This window comes from Strix aluco, chromosome 4 (genome assembly GCF_031877795.1).
Source record: "Strix aluco isolate bStrAlu1 chromosome 4, bStrAlu1.hap1, whole genome shotgun sequence".
NCBI lineage: Eukaryota > Metazoa > Chordata > Aves > Strigiformes > Strigidae > Strix > Strix aluco.
The window spans coordinates 11,597,326-11,615,961 of record NC_133934.1 but is presented as its reverse complement, the minus strand read 5'-3'; the positions used below and the strand labels follow the sequence as shown (position 1 = coordinate 11,615,961).

The following is an 18,636-nucleotide window of genomic DNA, read 5'->3' as shown; positions in this document are numbered from 1 at the left end:
CTGATCACATACTTGCTTATAAAAGCAGGTTCCATTGTCCACTAGGTCCTGAAAGGCTCACAGCTGGGCACAAAATTTTACTTGAAAATCTGTTACCTGCTGCTGTGCTTCGGCCCTTTTTAAAGCCCACTTCAGACATGTCTGTGTCTTCCTCTCCTGCTTTGTACCTTCTAGCTTAATGCAGATTTTCTGATCTTGCAGACTTTCTCCACTTGTATATTCTCAAATGCTTTTTGTGCAAAATAAGTTCATTTTGATGACACAGCTGGGAATGTAGTTCTGTTTCACAGTGGGCATTCCTTTACAATTAATTTTTCTTAGAATGTCTGGTAATATTTTCTGGTCTCTGTTGGATTTTGTATGAAGATCAGTACCAATATAATTGATTTGTTTGGATCAGAGAAGAGGCAGGTAGGATTCTCCCCTCTGTGCACTGACTATATTGCAATCACTATTTCCCATTTCAGAACATACTGTCTTCTCTAGAGTTAAATTATTCTCTGAAATAAAAGGCTTTTAGGGGCAGAATATTTCCCAGGTACTGCAACACAGAATGGGACACAAGATAAATATTCCTGATACTATAGTGTTTGATGGCCTTTGTTTTTAGCAATAGTCAATATCCAGGCTTTTATTTTAAGCAATTTATGTATGATCTTTACTTTAAAGTGGCAGATGAACTGATTGGTAATCACATCTCATGATGTAGGAGTGTGTTCAACACCAGCATCAAGGCAAATGTAGAAGCATGGAATCATGAATTTCATGCCTTTCCAAGCCTCTCATTTTTCAATATGGTTACTATTTCACATCATAACTATGAGTATATTACTACTTCACATACTTCAAAAAGGAAAAGATCTTGAGGACTCAGTCTGACAAATTCAGCTCTATATCAGACATATTTTAGAGGTCACATCCTTGCCTTCTGACTGTGTGTTTGTAAAGGAAAGCAGAATCAGGCCCAGCCCAAGTTTAACATGCAAAATGAGCCCGCTACACACATTCACATGAAGAGGAAGAGAGGAGAGACTACTGGCTTTCAAGAAAAAAGTGCCATTGGACCTCCCCTGTACAGAAGACGCACAGAAAGCATTTTTACTGTGTTCCTCTCTAAACTGATTTTTTCTTGTTCATGATGATTTTGGATGATCAATGTTGTGTCTTTTCCATGATGCTGTGATGAATTCTTATCTTCCTTAAATATGATTAATCTTGTAGAGGTTCAAGCCTCTTGGGAGGTAAGACTATGACTCTTCTTTCTCTGCCTAATTCCAGTAATGTAAATCTGTGGTGGCTTCCTTGCAGAAAATTAAAGATTACTATATTTTGGGGTAATGCTGCAAGTCTTCCTCTAAGCAGCTAAAGCCCTACTCCTGCTTATGAACATACAAAAGGTCTAGTAAGTTCAATCCTCTCCTTTAAAGGGAAGAAAAGACAAGCTACCGTTTCAGGTTAACCAAATAAAAAAGAAAAAAATAACAAATCCAGGAGCAGGGGAGAAAAAGCAGGAGAGTTTTCTGTGCTCTAGATCAACCCCTAGCAAGGCCAAAAAGCTATGCTGAGTAACTTTTCTCTGTACCATGCCTTCCCTCACCTTGTGGAGGTGAGCATCAGCCTGATCAGGAGCGAAGTCCAAATAGCAGGGAAGTTGACAAGAAGGGCTGACACAACGTCCTGGTGCCGGTCCGTAAAGATGACTGTGTACGCAGTGATTAGAGAACAGCAAAGCAAAACAAAACAGTAGCAAGTGCCTGGTTCATCCTGCTGATCAGGACACTTCAGGGGGAAACCAGTCCTAGGGAAGTTTTGAAAAACCTTCCAAGAAAGTAAACAAGTGAGAAGGCTTACTCCCCAGCAGAAATAATCGGATCTTCTAATTCTTGTCATGCTCTTGAACAATAAAAGCTGCCACACGCAGCAGTGTGATGGAGCATCCTAATCCCAGGGAAATTTACAACATCACAGGTGAGATGAAAATCAAGTTTCCTGCAGCTGCCGCACTTAGGATCAGCTGTGAGGGGCTTTTGCAAAGAGATGGAGGAGAGAGAGATGGAGTGGCTTTTTCAAGCCCTTGTATTGGACTGTTTCATTAGCGATGCATTTATGTATGTATCCAACTGCTTTTCAAATATATTTTCCTGATGAGAAAGGTTGTGTTTGATTATGATCTTTCTTTTGGAAGGTTCAGGGACAAGGTCTTAACCACATCTTTCTTTTCAGTTTATAGAGTATTCCAGGGCAACCTGTGTGTCATGCCTAACACAAGGGATCTCCCAGCACAGGTAGGGCCTCTAGCTATTCTTCTAACGCAAGAAAATAAACTGCAGCATTGCAGATGAGCTTTTAATAGAGAACCCCTTCAATATGGAAGCACATCGTGTCTTCCACCCACTTCTCACCCAGCTGCACTATCGCTCTTCATTATGTCAAACCTTAACAGCACGTTTTTAAATCTCAGTTCCAGCCACTAATCAGTTCTAACACTGTTTGCGTTGTTTGTTTAGTTGTTTTTTTTTTCTTAAACCATTTGCAAGCTCTTACAGAGATTTTTTTGTTTACCTTTGTTGCCGTTTATTTCATTTTTAAAAGTATCTCCTCAGGAGCGATTTATAATTACAAATGCAATTGTTTTACGCTCTAAAATAAATGTCAGTAATATTCAGTGTGATCAGCATTGACTGCTCAGCTGGGAATCCTGATACATCATGAACTTTGTTTTCTACAGAGGAAGCCACCTTGCCGCTGGCCGTGTTATGCTGAGTAGCAACAGTTTGGTTAATATTTTTGGTCAATGATCTCAAAACCAGTACTTACATCTTGATGGGGAACGAATATTTCGGGATGGTTATTTACTTTCTGCAGCCACCCGGGTGTTTCAGGCGTTCACCGGTGGCAACATTAAGTCCTAATGATCACAGCTTTGCAGTCGGTCGTCAGCGAGTTGTGAAATGGGACTATTCACTGAAAGTGCAGCATGCAGAAGATCTCTTTCTGTCGTTTTTATTGTAAAATAACTCACTCCGGGTTTTGGGTCCGTATTTTCCTTTAGTTGCCTCCGTAACTCCAGAAACAATTCGGATGGCAAATTGATAAAACAGAGAGAATAAAAAGATTTAAAATGGTTTGATAAATGAAGTGCAAAGTAGATTAATTGCCGAATAGCGACTTCTTATATAACTATCACCACGGAGATATCTGAGGCTGCATTTATGTGGAAGGGCAGGTTTTTTTAAATTAATTTTAATTCCATGTTAAAGAACTAAAGAAAGGGACCTTGGTGTGTAGCTGCTGCGTCTGATCAAACTTCCACTGGCGGGGATTTTGAAAAAGACGGATTTGCCTCTATTGGTATTGATTAATACCCTGGCAGTAATCAAGTAAGGGTGTATCGACACTGGAAATATTAGAAGTAACAAAGGGAGGTTCCGATATAGATCATCAGTTATGAAAAAATAGTCAAACACGAGCCATATCACATCGCCCTTGGAAATAAGGACAGCATCGCCAAATGTTTTTAGCCACGGAGTAACCCGCGGACTCAGAGGATCTTATTTTCTTTAACTATCATTATAAAGTCAGACCAGAAAAGAAGGATCCGTCGTGTGAACCAAACCGTGAAGTCGTCGCCTGCACCTTCCCGGGCGCTGCAGTTTGGGGAAACCTGAGCTGTGAAGTGCAGCTGGCAGGTCGCCTTCAGCGTGTCCGCTTCATTATACTGCCCTTACAACAGCCTCGATAATTTTTTTTTTTTTTTCCAGAGCAAGGGCACCCTGTGAGACTCCTCCTGCTACTTGACACTAATTCGAAACCGATTACAAAGCGAGAGGAGAGGTCAGACAACACTCCCATAGCATCACAACAGTGAGAAAACTCCCCAAAGCCGCTGAAGCGGCTTCCCAGAGCTGGGCTGGCGCAGGGGCCGCCTTGGCCCCGGCTCCCCGGCTGCATCACCCCCGCGGGCCGCCACCCCCCGCAGCAGCACTTTCCCGGCTGGGGAGTAAATCACGAACGCGGCTTCGAGCCGCGGAGCTCCCGCCTGCGCCGGGCTCTCCTCTCCGGGCTGGCCCCCGCATCCGCACATCTGTATGAATTGCCCACGGAAAGACAAATGGAAGAAGAGTGGGAAAAGAAAAAACCTTCTTATCTAACCGAAACACCTATCGCTTTTTTTTTTTTCCCCACTGAGAAACTCGACAAGTTGTCCGTTTTCGCACGCACGGGTGAATTTCGTAATGGCACGATTATGTTTTTAAGCTTTATTTTTACAATAAAAACCATCGATGCACTCTAAGCAATATCTTTTGTTTGATACTGCCTAGTAGGAACTATTGAAAAGGCATGCATTTCAGCTTTCTGAAAAGGTTTATTTCCGACCTTTGACTATAAAGCGTGTGAACTTGGAAACCAAAGGACGACAAAAGCGTTTGGAAATCTATGAGAAAGAAAAAAAAAAAAAAAAAAACACAACAAACAAACAAACAAAAAAACCACCACACTTCTTTAGGATAGCAGATAAAATTGTCCCACGAGATTTCTGAGGGCGGGGTTCGCACAAGAAGTATGAGAAATAGTTTGTCTTGTTCTGCAAAAACAGACGAGCCACAGTTTGAGAACCAGTTAGCACAAAAAGTGTGAGAGCACTTGGATTTTTTCGGGAGGGGAACCAAAAAGTTGAGAGAAGCCACAGTTTAAGAACCAGATCTGAGAAAAGCTGTCTACATTTTGATAATGTCAAAGATGGGGAGAAGTTAATCTGAGGGATATTAGAGGTGGAGGGTTTGAGACAGAGGAGCACATCGCGGCCTTCGCTTTTAGCAAGCTGTATTAAAAGTGACTCGGTTCACGGTACAGCGACGGCCACGGCGCTGGGGCATACACGGGAACGCAGTCCCCGTGGGCTGAGGCAGAGCATCGGCTCCCCTGGAATACGGGCATGGGATAATTTGGGAGGGAAGGAGGGAGGGAGGCAGAACACATCCCGATTTCTTTGGAGGCTCCGCTTTGTCTCCTCCGTCCTGACCAGAGAAAAAGCGCTGCAAGAGCGAGGACGGGCTGGCAGCGCCCTTTGAAGCTTTAACAACGTGTCGGCGGCCCACAGACACGCGTGGGGGGAAGCCCGGGCGGCCCCTCCGTGGGCCGGGGGGCGGCTGCCGCCGGACGTGGCGAAGGCGGACACCCCACCGGCACGGCGGGGCCATAAATAACATCGGGGCGGCCCCCGGCAAGAGGAAGGTCGGGGGCCGGGGGGAGCGGCTATACGTCCCCGTCCACCAGGCTGAAGTGTTTGCCCGGCCCGGGGAGGCAGAGGTAGGGGATGGCGCTGCCCGGGTAGAGCAGGGGGAAGGGCAGCGGCAGCAGGCAGCGGCTGAGCAGGGCGCTGTCCTTGTAAAGGGCCGGGAAGGAGAAACCCGCCGCGGCGGCGGGGGGCGGTGGCTCCCCGGGGGGCTCCGCCGGCCCCGGGCCCTCGGGCTCCGCCGACATCTGTCTCTTGAGCTTGTTGCGGCGGTTCTGGAACCAGATCTTCACCTGCGTCTCGGTGAGGTGCAGCGAGGCGGCCAGCCCGGCCCGCTCGGCGCTGCTCAGGTAGCGCTTCACGTCGAAGGTGGACTCCAGCTGGAAGACCTGGCTCTTGGAGAAGATGGTCCGCGTCTTCTTCCTGCCGCCCGCCGCCGGCGACCTGCCGCTCTCCCCGCCGCAGCCCCCGGCCTCCCGCGGCGGCGGCTGCCCGGGGCCGCGCAGACCCTCCACAGGGAGCGGGCAGCCCACACCGCCGCCGCCCTCGGCCTCCGGGCGGGGGTCACGGCTCGTCCCCTCCGCCCGGAGCCGGCGGGGCTCGCTGCCTGCAACGGCAAAGCACAGCATCAGCCCCCCGCCGCCGCCCGCGCCCCCGCCCCGCATGCACGCCCGGCCCGGCTGAGCGCTAGGGAGCGGGGCCGAGGCCGGGGGTGGGGGTTAGGATGGGGAGGGGGGTGCCGAGAGCTGGCCATGGAGGGGAGAAGAAGGGTGAGGGGCTTCCAGTGAGGATCTAAGGAAATCTCTCTGCCAGCTGTATGACAGAGCAGCCAGGGGCTCCTGCGCACGGGACAACCAACCAAGGAGGCCGGGAGGGGGGTAAAACACCCTGGAGAAGCCCCTGGAAGCAGGTTGGTGCGTGTGTGTGTGTGCGTGTGCCGGCGGCATCTCCTCTCGTCAGTCCGCGGAGCCTCGGTTCCTCCTCAGGCTGCGTGTGAGGGCCCGGCCCGGCGGCGAGGGGGAGGCCGGAGCAGACCCCCGCCGGGAGCCGGGCTGCGGGCCGGGCCGGGCCGGGGCCGCCGCCTGGGTGGGGGCCGGGCTGCGACCCGACGTGCGAGACAGCCTGCGGCGGGCTGCCGGCTCCGTACCCGAGTTGTTGGAGCCTTTACTGGGGTCGTGCTCCGCAGGCCCCTCTTCCTCCTCCTCCTCCGGCAGCGCGCAGCGGGCTCTGCCCTGCTCCCGGGCCGGGCGGCGGGGGCCGGGCTGCAGGATGCTGTCGATGCTGAAGGCCGGCGGCGCGGCCCGGGTCGGCGGTGGGGCTCGGCGGCCGCCCCCGAGCTGCACCATGGCGCGCCGAGCCCAGCCGGGCTGAGCCGGGCTGAGCCGAGCCGAGCCGGGCTAAGCAGAGCCGAGCCGAACCGGACTGAGCCGGGCCGAGCCAAGCCGAGCCGGGCTAAGCCGGGCTGAGCAGACCCGAGCCGAGCCGTGCTGCGCCGCAGGACTGGCTGCGGCGGGAGGGCGGCAGCGGCAGCCGGGGCGGAGGGAAGGTTGGGTCGGGGGGGAGGGAGGAGGGGTCGGGCCGGTGGAGGGAGGGGATGGAGCTAGAGGGAGCCAAAGGGCTGAGGACGGGGGGAGCGGTGCAGGGGTGGGAGAGAGGGAGGGGAGGTGGCAGGGAAGAGAGGGAGAGGAAAAAGAAAAGGAGCAGGAGCTGGAGGGAAACGGGGAGGAGGGGATGAGGGGCGACACGCCGAGGTGCCCCTTTCCTCGATGCCGGTGTGGTGCGCCCTGGGCAGGCAGGGCAGGGCAGGGCTGGCTGTCCTCCTGCCCAGGCCCTTCACTGTTGGCGGGGGAGGCAGAGCCAGGCTCGAGAGAGCCCGCGGGAGCGGCGAAGAGGAGGTGGGATGGCAGGAGGGACATCTGGAGTGAAGGAGAAGGATGGAGGGAGAGGATCGGGAATGAGAGCAGGGGAATGGGGTGGAGTGCGACAAGGAAAGGCAGTGATGGCAGTGAGAGAGGGCAGGGGGGGAAAGGCGAAGCTGAGAGCCGGCGAAACCCTTCTGTGAGTTTGTACAGCACCTGTCACGACCCCAGACAGTCTGCTGAGGGAATTTGCTGCAGATTATTGATGCCGTTGTAAAGGGATGGGGGGCCCTGGGGAAGAGTAATTTATACAGCCCGAGTCCCTTCCCTGGGGTCCTTCTACCTACACACCCTCAGGCCGAGTATGCAGAGTTTTCCGGGGGAGAAAGGGCTCCCCTTTCCTCCCGAGGAGCCCCGTGGTATCAGGCTACCCCAAAATCCACCCCCCACACCCCCTTCCGCGGGTTTGCAGAGCTCTTCTGTAGTTTTCAAGAGCTAAAAGTTGTATGAGATCCTGCACTTGGTACGGGAATGGTGAGAAAGTGCTGGCCGGTGTGCGAGTAGGTCCAAGGTGTGCCTTTCGGAGGCTGGAGAAGCGCTCTCCTGTGCTGAGGGAGGTGCTGTGGGACTTGCGGAAGGATCGTTGTGTTTATTACCTAGAGAACTTTTGCTCCCCACCACTTACCAGCACTGCGACGTTTTAAAAAACATTTCCACTACTTAAGGCAGGGCGTCCAGCGACTTTAGAACCGCCATCAGTTATGGATGGCAGAGAACCCTCTCCCTCCCTGCGCCCTTGTGTAAAGCCAGGGAAATGGCTTTTAAGAGGCCTTTTAGTCCGAATCTCGAGGTTTCCACCACGAAAACTGCTGAGGGCAAGCGAGAAGCTTTTGAAAAAAAGTTGACAATAGAAGTGCTGACAGGCTCTTAAATATTGTGATGCCAGAGATTCCGTGAGCTAAAATCAGGGCATCTTAAGACTTTGGACTGCGTTAATCTTTAACGCACCGGTTCTTGGAAGAGCGGGTTTCAGCTCTTTTTCATGAAAATTTGTTTCACTTTATAAATGCACTCAGATTTAAATGCAGCTGTTTGGTGGAGAACTGTACATTTTCCACCAGGCGGAAAAAAATAATATATATATTCTTATACATCCGTCTTCCATCAACACGATTATTGACCAAACGCCTAATTCGTTGCATTTGTCTTGCAATCTCCTGTACAAGCTGATGGTCCTGGTGAAGTGAAATGTCCCATTAAGAAAGAGCTATAGGGCACGAAAAGGGACATGGAACAATGGTACAAAATGCGAAGAAGCAGCTGAAAAGATAAATTAAGAAATTCCGTGTGAGCTGGTGAAAATTGGAGCACGGGGGACTTGGATGACAGGTCAGGTCGGTCTTTGCCCGTGCGCTCCTGTCTCGGCCTCCCTTCCTGCTGTCTGTGAGTGAGGCACGTCCCAGGTCTTGCTGCAAACCATTTCCCTTTTAGTCCCGCAAAAATCCATCTTAAAAAGCAAATGCATTGACTCGGTGTGTTTTCCTAGAAGACATTTTCTTGGAAGAAAAAGGAAGGCTTGAAGAAGGCAGAAAATATGAAGGAAATTGAAGAAGGAGACATAAGTTTCATCTCCTAAATTTTTTCACCGCTGCCCCCTCCACCCCCCGAGCAGTCCAAGCCCAACCCTGGGAGACCGGGCCCGGTAACACACCCCCGGGAAAGGTCTGTCCCTCTTTTCCAGCCCCATTTGGCCGCTTTACAAAAACGATGGGTTTTTTCCCTGACAAACGCTGTGCAGTGAGAGCACACTACAGTGCCGGATCTCCCCAGCCGCCTGGGCAGGTTGGAAGCCATTCACTGGCAACAAGAGGATGGGGGGGGGCCTCCGGAGTCCCCCCTGCAGCGAGTCCTACAAGCCAGATCCGTGCCGGGCTCCTCATGCCCTCTGCTAGGGTCCCCCTTACTTTCAGGGGGGCAGTCAAGACTTGTCTTCGCATGCCAACAGGTAGAGCCGTATCCTGCACAACCCAAACAACCGCCTGCCAAGTGTCCCCCCACGCCCCCCCGGGGGGAGCGCTCTGCAGCGGGGCTGCCGCGGGGGAGGGCGGCGGAACCCCCCCGGCCCCGTCCCAGGACCGCAGCAAACTCCTCCGAGCACGCATTTGGCCCAGAGCTGCTGGGGGGCAGCCCGACGGGGCGAGAGACCTTGCCAAAAGTCAGAGGCTTCTCCGAGGCCCAAGGTGGGGGTCCAGCGCGGCTCTTCCCCGCAGCACTGCGCCGCACCACCGCAATTCACTCCGCAGGCTCCTGAAAGCCGTCGGACAATGCGCTGAATCACTCCGTTTAAAAGAAACAATTTTCCTTACAATAGGTAGACATTTTCCGACACTGGTAGTTTTTATTCCCACGCTTCATTTGTATTTTAGCTGGAAGGAATCCTGTGGTCTGGGACGTGTCGTGACATGGAAGCCGGTACCGCGCAGCGACAGCACAGGAATAGCGAACTTTTTCCTCAGAACAATATATCCCTGTATTAGAAGCTAACATCATGCTGAATGGAAACCTTTTACCTGGGAAAGCTTTTTACCAGAAATCTCCCGGCACACATATCTTTATTTTCATTTTAGCTCAGAGCACAAAACGTCTCCTACTCTAAATCTAAACCTGATGGAGATGAAATCTGATTAGATTCTACAGAAACGTCAGCGAGTCCGGTTTTGCCTGGCTTAGGGAACCGGGCTTGGTTTATCCCCCGATGTACTCGAGGGCGAAATAGGCCCTCTCTGGATTTCATGTCCCCTTGCAATGAGCCCTGGTCACTGCGGACACACCGGCACCTCGCAGCGGTCTTTAAGCCGTCCCTGCTGCTCTCCCGGGACACAGCCCGGGACGGTGGGTCCGGAACAGAAGCCCTGCCTGGAAAACTCATTAAAATCACCAGGCGGCTTTGGCTACCTTAGCGCTGGAGGTCCCTAAAATGAACTCGATTTTGCGGTTCAGCAGTAGCCGGGTCTAAATTGCTGGTTGCCGTTGTGGTCTCCCCGCTCCCCGGCGGGACTCCGCCGCCGCCCCCCGGGCGCAGGCAGCGGCTCGGGGCAGCGGGGACACCCCTCTCCTGCGCCGGGCATCGCGGGGAGGGAAGGAGGGGGGGAAGAGAAAGCGGTTTCACTGGCTGGAAAGCAACTCTCCCTGGAGTCCCAGAGGAAGGCAGCTACAAGTGTCACACATAAGCAGGCTTTTCGGGGGAGTTGGGCGCACTAAGCCGAGTCCTTCAACCCAGAGGTGCGGGACACAGGCAGATCGGGCCATGATGTGACCCTGGGACAGAGTATCCCTTTTATTTTCCTCTGAGGTCAGTTTAAAATTTTCAGCTAAATCGCCTTCGTGCAACCCCCGCGCTTGATACGAGAGGTGCGCAGTAAAATCCTAGAGGGGATTTCCGAATAACGCTAGTAATTCTCGGCTGCTCAGTAGACTGGAATTGCTAAAGAGAGGAGAGGAGAGGAGAGGAGAGGAGAGGAGAGGAGAGGAGAGGAGAGGAGAGGAGAGGAGAGGAGAGGAGAGGAGAGGAGAGGAGAGGAGAGGAGAGGAGAGGAGAGGAGAGGAGAGGAGAGGAGAGGAGAGGAGAGGAGAGGAGAGGAGAGGAGAGGAGAGGAGAGGAGAGGAGAGGAGAGGAGAGGAGAGGAGAGGAGAGGAGAGGAGAGGAGAGGAGAGGGAAAAAGAGAAGAAAAGGGAAGAGAAGAGAAGAGAAGAGAAGAGAAGAGAAGAGAAGAGAAGAGAAGAGAAGAGAAGAGAAGAGAAGAGAAGAGAAGAGAAGAGAAGAGAAGAGAAGAGAAGAGAAGAGAAGAGAAGAGAAGAGAAGAGAAGAGAAGAGAAGAGAGAGGAAAGGAGAGAAAAGAAAAGAAAAGAAAAGAAAAGAAAAGAAAAGAAAAGAAAAGAAAAGAAAAGAAAAGAAAAGAAAAGAAAAGAAAAGAAAAGAAAAGAAAAGAAAAGAAAAGAAAAGAAAAGAAAAGAAAAGAAAAGAAAAAGAGAAAAAGCTCTAAGTTTTAGGTGTACATCTAGATTTTCACGAATATTTCTTTTAATAGACATTCATGTCTATTCGCTACATAGAAATTAAAACCTAGGATCCGTAAGAAGAGTTGAGAAACTCAGGATAGTTAATTGAAGCATTAAGAAATACGCCTTAAAGTTATATTCATCGGGAATGGGACGGGAAATGTAAGAAAATTGCCTGGATCTAATTTGAGGCTGAGAGCACTAACTCCGGCGAGTCCACTGAAGCCTGGAGCGAGTCTCCCGCCGATCGATGGTGGGAGCGGGCGCGCACCCCGCCCGGCTGGCATGTTCACAGGGGCACAGACAGGCTATTCCAAGATAATGCAGTGTAAAAGAAAAAAAAAAAAAAAATCGATCCAAATATATTGTTCAACAGTGGAGCCAGCGCGCACCTACGAGATTTATCAAGTATTGATCTGCATGAATATTTTAGAGCCATGCCTACGAGAAAAGTTACAGGCCATCTTAAGCCGGTGAGCAATGTACCATTTGCAAAGTAGCCATTTAACAAGGTGCTTTTCAGCATATCGATCATTTTCATTTAAAGTGTAATTAATAATAACATCTTACGGCAGCTACACCAAGAATTTATTTCAGAAGGTCAGTTCAGACAGTATTCTGATTTTCGTTTGGTTTACTTAAGAAAAAATAAATGTTTTCACTAATTATTTTTATTAGCGTCCAATAAACACAAGTTATCTTTGTGAGTAGTCTGGCAAGGTTTTCCTTTGCCTCGCCTCTGGAGTGCCATCTAGCTAAGCTGTTGTAGCAACATTCATTAAATAAATGTCAACAGACAAGATTTATGCTGCATAATAATATTACAGCTGTAGTATAACTGGATTTATTTTAAAGCTATTCTGAGGTTGCTTTGATCTATAAAGCAGCAACGTATGTCTCTATATGTCGCAAACAGCCTTTGCGAAACTACTTTGAGGCAACATTTTTCTCATAGCAGGAGAAGCACAAAGCGTGACTCTTACCTCTTTCATTTGTTTAATAAAAAATATACACAGGGAAGAAAACTGCCAGGAGTCTGCTGTCCTGATTTGAGGGGTGGGCCTGGAGTTTTAGGGGTTTTTTTGCCAGTTTTGAAATCGTCAATGCACATACATCAGGGACTACGTCTTTGCCAGCTGTTTTTCCGCATCCCGCAGAAATTTCTTGCCACCAGATACAATGAAAAGCGTCATTAAAAATGCTACGAGGTAAAGGAACCTGAGGTGTATATGGTCCTACTTTCAACACATACTTTTAATAAGCCACTATAAAGCAGTTCCTGCATGTACAGAATAAGGCATAAGTAAGCACTTTTTCTTAGACGAATTCATGTCTTGCACCTTTTAATATTTTACTATGATCATAAGTTACAAATACAGTGTATGAAAAAAAATCTGTTTATTGATATAATCAGCACGTCTTTAAAAAACAAACAAACTAATGTCAAAACACATTTTAAAAATCCGATTGATCATTTAGCCCTGCCAGTTCCTCAACTTCAAGAAAAGAATATTTAGTAGAATCAGAAGTATAATAATCTCATATGTTACTCCAAAGAAAAGGCATGTGGAGAGTGGCAGGCGTGTTAAGTTTCTCGTTGGATTACAATCTACTCTGATATGACTGCAGTGAGTCAGGATTTTACTCCAGTAGGTAGCACTGGGAGAGCTGGGGAGCTGGGTATGACGGGGGAAACGGTCTGGCCGCTTTCTCCCAGGGGTAGCCAGGCTCTGAACGGTATCAAATCAAGTGGTTGCGCCCCGAGGAAGAAACATCGCCCCAAGTCACCTCCTCTGCGCATGAAAAGGCTGAAGTCCACCCCAGCCGCTCCCCCCGCGGCCGGCGGGTCCCGTCCGGGGCACCGGCACCCCCAGCCCCGCCGCCTCCCAGTCCTCCTTACACTGCTCGGGGACCAGGCTTTAGACGTTTTCGCCCCAAATTCGGGTGTTTGACGGATATGCAAAGAAAACAGCTGGCGAAGATCTCCCGGAGTGAGACGAGGGATTTCAGAGCAGTTGAAAAAAAAAAATCCCACAAAACAAAACAGCTTCCCGAAACGGGGCTCAAGTCGAAACGAACATCCCGGAAAGTGAGGACTTTTCTCAGGAACCCGAAATATATATATATATATATATTTATTTCATTCTCGAGTGGCTTTGAGGCTTTCAGCGTCCTCACTTCAACCGTGCAGGCTGATGCCCAGAGCCGTGTTTCAGGCCAAAGCGGAAAAAGAAAAAAAAAAAAAAAAAAAAGCGGTGGAGAGGTTATAATCCACCCCTGACCCTTCTTCTCAGGTTTCGTATCAAAGCTGGAGCTCCCCCGCATCTCGCCGACCGATTTCATAACAAGAAACCGTGAGATTGCTCCAAATATAATGCAAAGCGTAGGAAATGGTAAGAATTAGACGGCTCTTCCTTCACTGGAGACAGGTCCGCATGCACATACCCCAGTAGATCCAGGACCCGGCTTTCCCTGCGGGGACACCGAGTGCTCCGAGCTGGTCGTTCAATTACATCTGATTATGCCCTAAAACGTACGATCAAAGCTTGACCTTCCACCAAAGCTGAGTTTTATAAGGTCATTTCCCACGTAATATTCCGAAAAAGAAATCCAAACCTTTAGAAACAATGATGGACCCGATATCCATTTTAGCAGTGGGTAGAGAGGGGGAAACAAAACAGTTATTAAAGGGAAAAAATAGCTTGGCATGCATAATACTTCATATAATATTACATTACAGGTTAGCTTGCATAACTAGCCATACAGCTCCCCAGTCTATCCCCATCTGATTATTTTTCCTTCCTTCCTTTTTAATTGCCAGTGCGAACTATTAATCGATTACACAAACGGATCCCTTAAAAGATGGATAAGCCGAGGTGCGCTTTCCTCAGCCTCCTCAGGCAACCGAAATAAGTGGCAAACCCACTGGTAAAATACAGTATCTTGAACTATATATGTATATATTTAACCGTGCATTTTAGCCGATAGTTTGTCAGGGAAATAAAACGAAAACAAAGAAACCAGATCCTCACAGCTCGGACTTCGGGGGAATTCATTCCAACAATTTGCCTTCGAGTTGTTTCAAATCAAAACCCTTCATCGAGAAGGACCAGGGGGCATCAGCACATGCTTCGGTATCGATCGCATGAAAATGAGAGTAACAACAGAGGGGGGGAGGAGAGGAATCTGTACGAATTAAGTGGCTAAAACAAAGGGCCCTGGAGAACCTGCTGGAGGCGGGGATCCGCAGGGTCCCCCGCTCTGCACGGAGAGCAGCCGGGAAAAGGAAAGGTTTCCCCGGCAGGAGCCCTGGCCCGGGGCAGCGGAGGACCCAGACAAGGTCCCTTGGCCGTGGCGGGGGCCCCCAGGCTTCGCCGTCCGTGGGGCGGGGGGGCGGTGGGGCCCCGGCAGTTCCGTACATTCGTCTCACGCTGGGCAGCTCTGCGGGGGAGGGGGGGGAAAGGGGAGAGGAAGGGTCTGGGGGCTGCTGACCCCCGGAAAACGCCGGTCTGTGTCACCCCGAGGCCGAGGCGGCGGTGGGGGCTTTGCCGCTGCCACGGAGCTGCATTTTCTTTGGATGCGCGGCGGAAGGAGCCCCGCCGACCCTCTCCCGGCTCATGGCTGGGGTCCTCGCAGTCCTTTCGGTTCCCTCCGGCTGCTGCGCGTCGCTCCGAGTTAACCCCAAAAGTAAGTTTATTGCACGTTTAAAAAAAAAAAAAAAAAAAAAAAAAAAAAAAAAAAGAAGTCAAAAAGCAGAAAATCGAAAAACGTGTAAGTTGGAAATAAAAAGTCCGGGGAGAAAGGGGGGTGGAGCTGGAAGCCGGGGGAAGGGGCGAGGGGGCCGCGGTCCTGGCACAGGTGGGCGCTCAGACGAGTCCTGTCATCTGCGACCGTAGGAAGGGGAGGGAGGCGGCGGGGAAGGTGCCCAGGGGGTAGCTGACGCCGCTGGAGAAGCCCACCAAGGGGGGCGACATGTGGGGCAGGGTGAAGCCCAAGGCGCTCGCCGGCGAGTTCTCGTGGTACAAAATGGGGACCCGCACTATCCTTTGGGCCGCGTGGGAGAGGTTGGCCGCCTCCAGGTCGGCCGCCAGCTGCCGCTTCCACTTGTTGCGGCGGTTCTGGAACCAGATCTTCACCTGCGTCTCGGTGAGGTGCAGCGAGGCGGCCAGCCCGGCCCGCTCCGAGCTGCTCAGGTAGCGCTTCACGTCGAAGGTGGACTCCAGCTGGAAGACCTGGCTGCGGCTGAACACCGTGCGCGTCTTCTTCTTGCGGCCGGCGGCGCGTTGCTCCGGCTCTCCCGGCTCCTCGCCGCGCTCCTGCTCCTCCTCCTCCTCACGGCCGCCCGGCCCCGGCCGCCCGCCCGGCGGGCCCCTCGCCGCCGCCCGCCCGCCGCTGCCCGCCCGCTCCGCCGGCTCCTCGGGCAGCTCGGGCGAGTCCCGGTCGCTGGCTGCGGAGAGAGGCAGAGGGCTGGGAGGTGGGGTCCGGGGAGCGGGGGGGAGAGGGGGCATCGCCCAGCCGCCCGCTGACCCGGGAGAGCGCCGGCCCCTCGCCCCGCTCAGCGGGAGAGCAAACGGCGCTGCTGCGGAGGGAGCGCGGCCGCGGAGGGAGCGCGGCCGGGGCGCCGAGGGTGCCCGACGGGCGGGAGCACGGGCAAAGGTTCCCGCCGCTGCTCTGTCTCTTGTGCTAAACTCCCAAACACTTGTGAGGAATACCCAGGCGCTCAAGCACACTCACAGAGAAGCGCAGAAATTACATCTCATGTGTATACATCTATACTCATCTGTGTACATACTCGTACGTGGGCGTATGTGTACGCACGCCGAGGTGCACGCGCGTACCTAAACGCACACATATATAACATACATCTACTGCTAGGTGTAGCTTTTGTACACATAAATACAGTGTATGCGTATATGTATACACACACGCATGCGTATGCTTTTTATCTATGTATGTACACATACGAATACATGCGAACTCTTATTTAGACACACACACGTATATATTTACACACGTGTATACACAAATATATTTACACGCATATGTATACATATATACTTACAAGTACGTAAGTATATTGCTGTGTGTAAGAGGGGTAAGTATAGTAGTGCATTGTGTATATAAAGGGAGGTAAGAAAGAAATATTTTCCCTTCACGTTATTCTGAACTCGGTAACCCAGAAGTATCGGGTCAGCTACTCTAATATCGGGATATTGTCTCCCAGCATGTCTCCGTGGAGTTTCCCACATTGTGCTTTCCATTTGCAATTTTAAAGGGGAAAAAAAATTGTTTCCTACTCTTTACAGAACAGAGAGGGGGGGAAAAAAGAAAAAAAAAAAAAAAAAAGAGAGAGAAAAGCAATTGTTTCTAGAGTAGTTTTTTGTTTCTAGATGCACTTTCGAGAGAAATTAAAAATGTTAATAAATCCATCACTGTAAAAAGAAACTATTTGGATTACAAATCACGCGTCTTTTCCTTTCTGAGCAATCGTGAGAACTCTGCAGGCTCGCATAGGATCACAGAGATGCGCCGAGGGACAATATTTTTTCTATCAGGATAAAAATAACCACTGATCGCAGCCCATAAACTTTTTCAGATGTTAATTTCTGCCCCTGAACCCAGGCTCTTCCTCCTGCGCCCTTTCCAGCGGGCTCCCCGCAGGCACAGGCCGCTGCCTGCTCGAGCCGCGCTGCGCTGCGCAGGGCGGGCAGCGGGGCCGGCTCCGCGGGAAGGGGCGGCCGGGCCGCCGGGGCCCGAGCCCCGCTGCTCCCCCGGCTTTCCAACCCCCCCGCGGCGCTGCTGGGGTCGGGGCGCCCAGCTGCCAGCCTTGCCAGGGCGTCAAAAAACCCAGCCAGGCTTCCCTCTTAGAGAAAGAGAAGAAAGAAAAAAGGGATTGGGGGCGAGGTGGGGGTGGAAGGGAAAGGGAAAAAAAAGGTCCCCGAGCAAGCAAACAACCCCTGTTAACGTTTTGGGCGGCGGGGCGGAGGCTCCAGGTGCCCGACACACCGTGAGCGTTTCCGGAGCTTGGCCCTGGGCGGCCGAAAACGGGGAGGCAGGGCGAGGGCTGGGGGGGCACTCCGCGCAGCATCTCCCTCCGCGCATCCCTCAGGGGCCGCGGCGGGACCGGACCCCCCCCGGCGGGGAGCAGAGACACCCCCCCCCCCCGGCCCCCAGCCCCAGCCGAGCGCGGCGATTAAGGGTAGGGAAAGGCGACTTACTGTCGGGGCTGGCGCAGCCCAGGAAAGCGGCGTGCGCTCGGCGGTACCAGCCGACGGCGGCGTCGCGGAGGGGGCAGCCCGGGGCGCCGAGGCGCAGCGGGGACCGCGGCCCGCAGCGCGGCCCCCCGCGGCCCCCGCCGCCCGCCGCCGCCCGCCGCGCCCCGCCGCCCGCCGTGCCCTCGGTGCCCAGCAGGTCCTCGATGAAGAAGGACGAGACGCGGGCGGAGGTGGAGCCGGCGTTTTCCGTGGCTTCGTCCGGCATCGTCGGAGAGAACTGCGGGAGGGGGGGTCCCGGCTCCGCCGGCGGCTGGCTGCTCGGCTCCCCGCTGCCCCGCGGCCGCCTCCTGCCTGTGCCTAGCCCCGTGGATGCTCTCCTGGTATAAAAGGGTTTTTTTCCGGAGTAATCATTTCAGATCGCGGTTTGCCATCATTTCCTGCAAGCTAGGAGGGGAGGGGGGAGGGGGAGGAGGAGAAGGGAACGGGGAAGGAAAAAAAAAAAAACGCAACCCGACAACCCATCGGAGGCGCCAGATCCTGCGCGAAAACGATAATAACGAAATAAAAATGTCATGCGAGTTAAACGCCGGACACGAGAGGGGGAATCCTGCGAGGGGAGGAGCGCCGCGGCAGATGGGATTTCCGCAGGGGAAGCGCAGGGCGCGGAGCGCGGCGGGGCCGGGCGCTGCCGGTGCCTGGGCGTGTGTGTGCGTGTGTGTGTGCGTGCGCGCGTGTGTGTGTGTGTGTGTGCGTGTGTGTGTGTGTGTGTGTGTGTGTGTGTGTGTGTGCGCGTGCGGTGCGGGTGCGTGTGCGTGTGCGTGCGCGCGCGCGCCGCCCCAGGGCTGCCACTCACGAGCTCCTTATTTAGGTCAATTAGGGAGCAAATCCCGGCGCGGGGGGAGCGGCGGGGCCGGCCCCGGCACACGGGCAGCAGCCGTGGGGGGCTTGGCCGCTCCACGTCCCGGGCCTCCCATTGGCTGCAGCGGGCTCAGCGGGCAGCCCGGCCAGCCAATCCGCGCCGCGGACATCGCAGTTATATTAATATCATTAATAATAATCACCCCCCCCTCCCGTCCCCCGCCGAGCGCTTTCATGTCTGCGGCGGCGGCGATGGACGGAGGAGATGCGCCCTCCGCCGCCCGGAGAGCCTGCACCGGCCCCGCCGGCCCGGCAGCCACCGCCGCAGGCTGCCGGCGGAGCGGTGAGGTGGCCCGTCGCCCGGAGCCCCCGGGTTGGGGCACTTGAACCGGGAGGGGCCGCGGAGGGA

At 52.9% G+C, this 18,636-nt stretch overlaps 2 protein-coding genes across 2 annotated transcripts; both read right to left on the bottom strand.

The window, feature by feature from the left end:
- Positions 1–4,244: 4,244 nt before the first annotated feature.
- Positions 4,245–6,722, bottom strand: LOC141922214 (homeobox protein HMX2-like). The gene is made up of 2 exons (XM_074821351.1): positions 6,384–6,722; positions 4,245–5,843 (listed from the first exon to the last, which is right to left on the bottom strand). The coding sequence occupies exons 1-2, from the start codon at positions 6,580–6,582 to the stop codon at positions 5,257–5,259; spliced, it is 786 nt and encodes a 261-aa protein (XP_074677452.1). The 5' UTR covers positions 6,583–6,722; the 3' UTR covers positions 4,245–5,256.
- Positions 6,723–14,905: 8,183 nt separating this feature from the next.
- LOC141922596 (homeobox protein HMX1-like) lies at positions 14,906–18,149 on the bottom strand. The gene is made up of 2 exons (XM_074822018.1): positions 17,373–18,149; positions 14,906–15,601 (listed from the first exon to the last, which is right to left on the bottom strand). Exons 1-2 carry the CDS (start codon positions 17,632–17,634, stop codon positions 15,021–15,023), a joined length of 843 nt encoding a protein of 280 aa, XP_074678119.1. The 5' UTR covers positions 17,635–18,149; the 3' UTR covers positions 14,906–15,020.
- Positions 18,150–18,636: the final 487 nt, after the last annotated feature.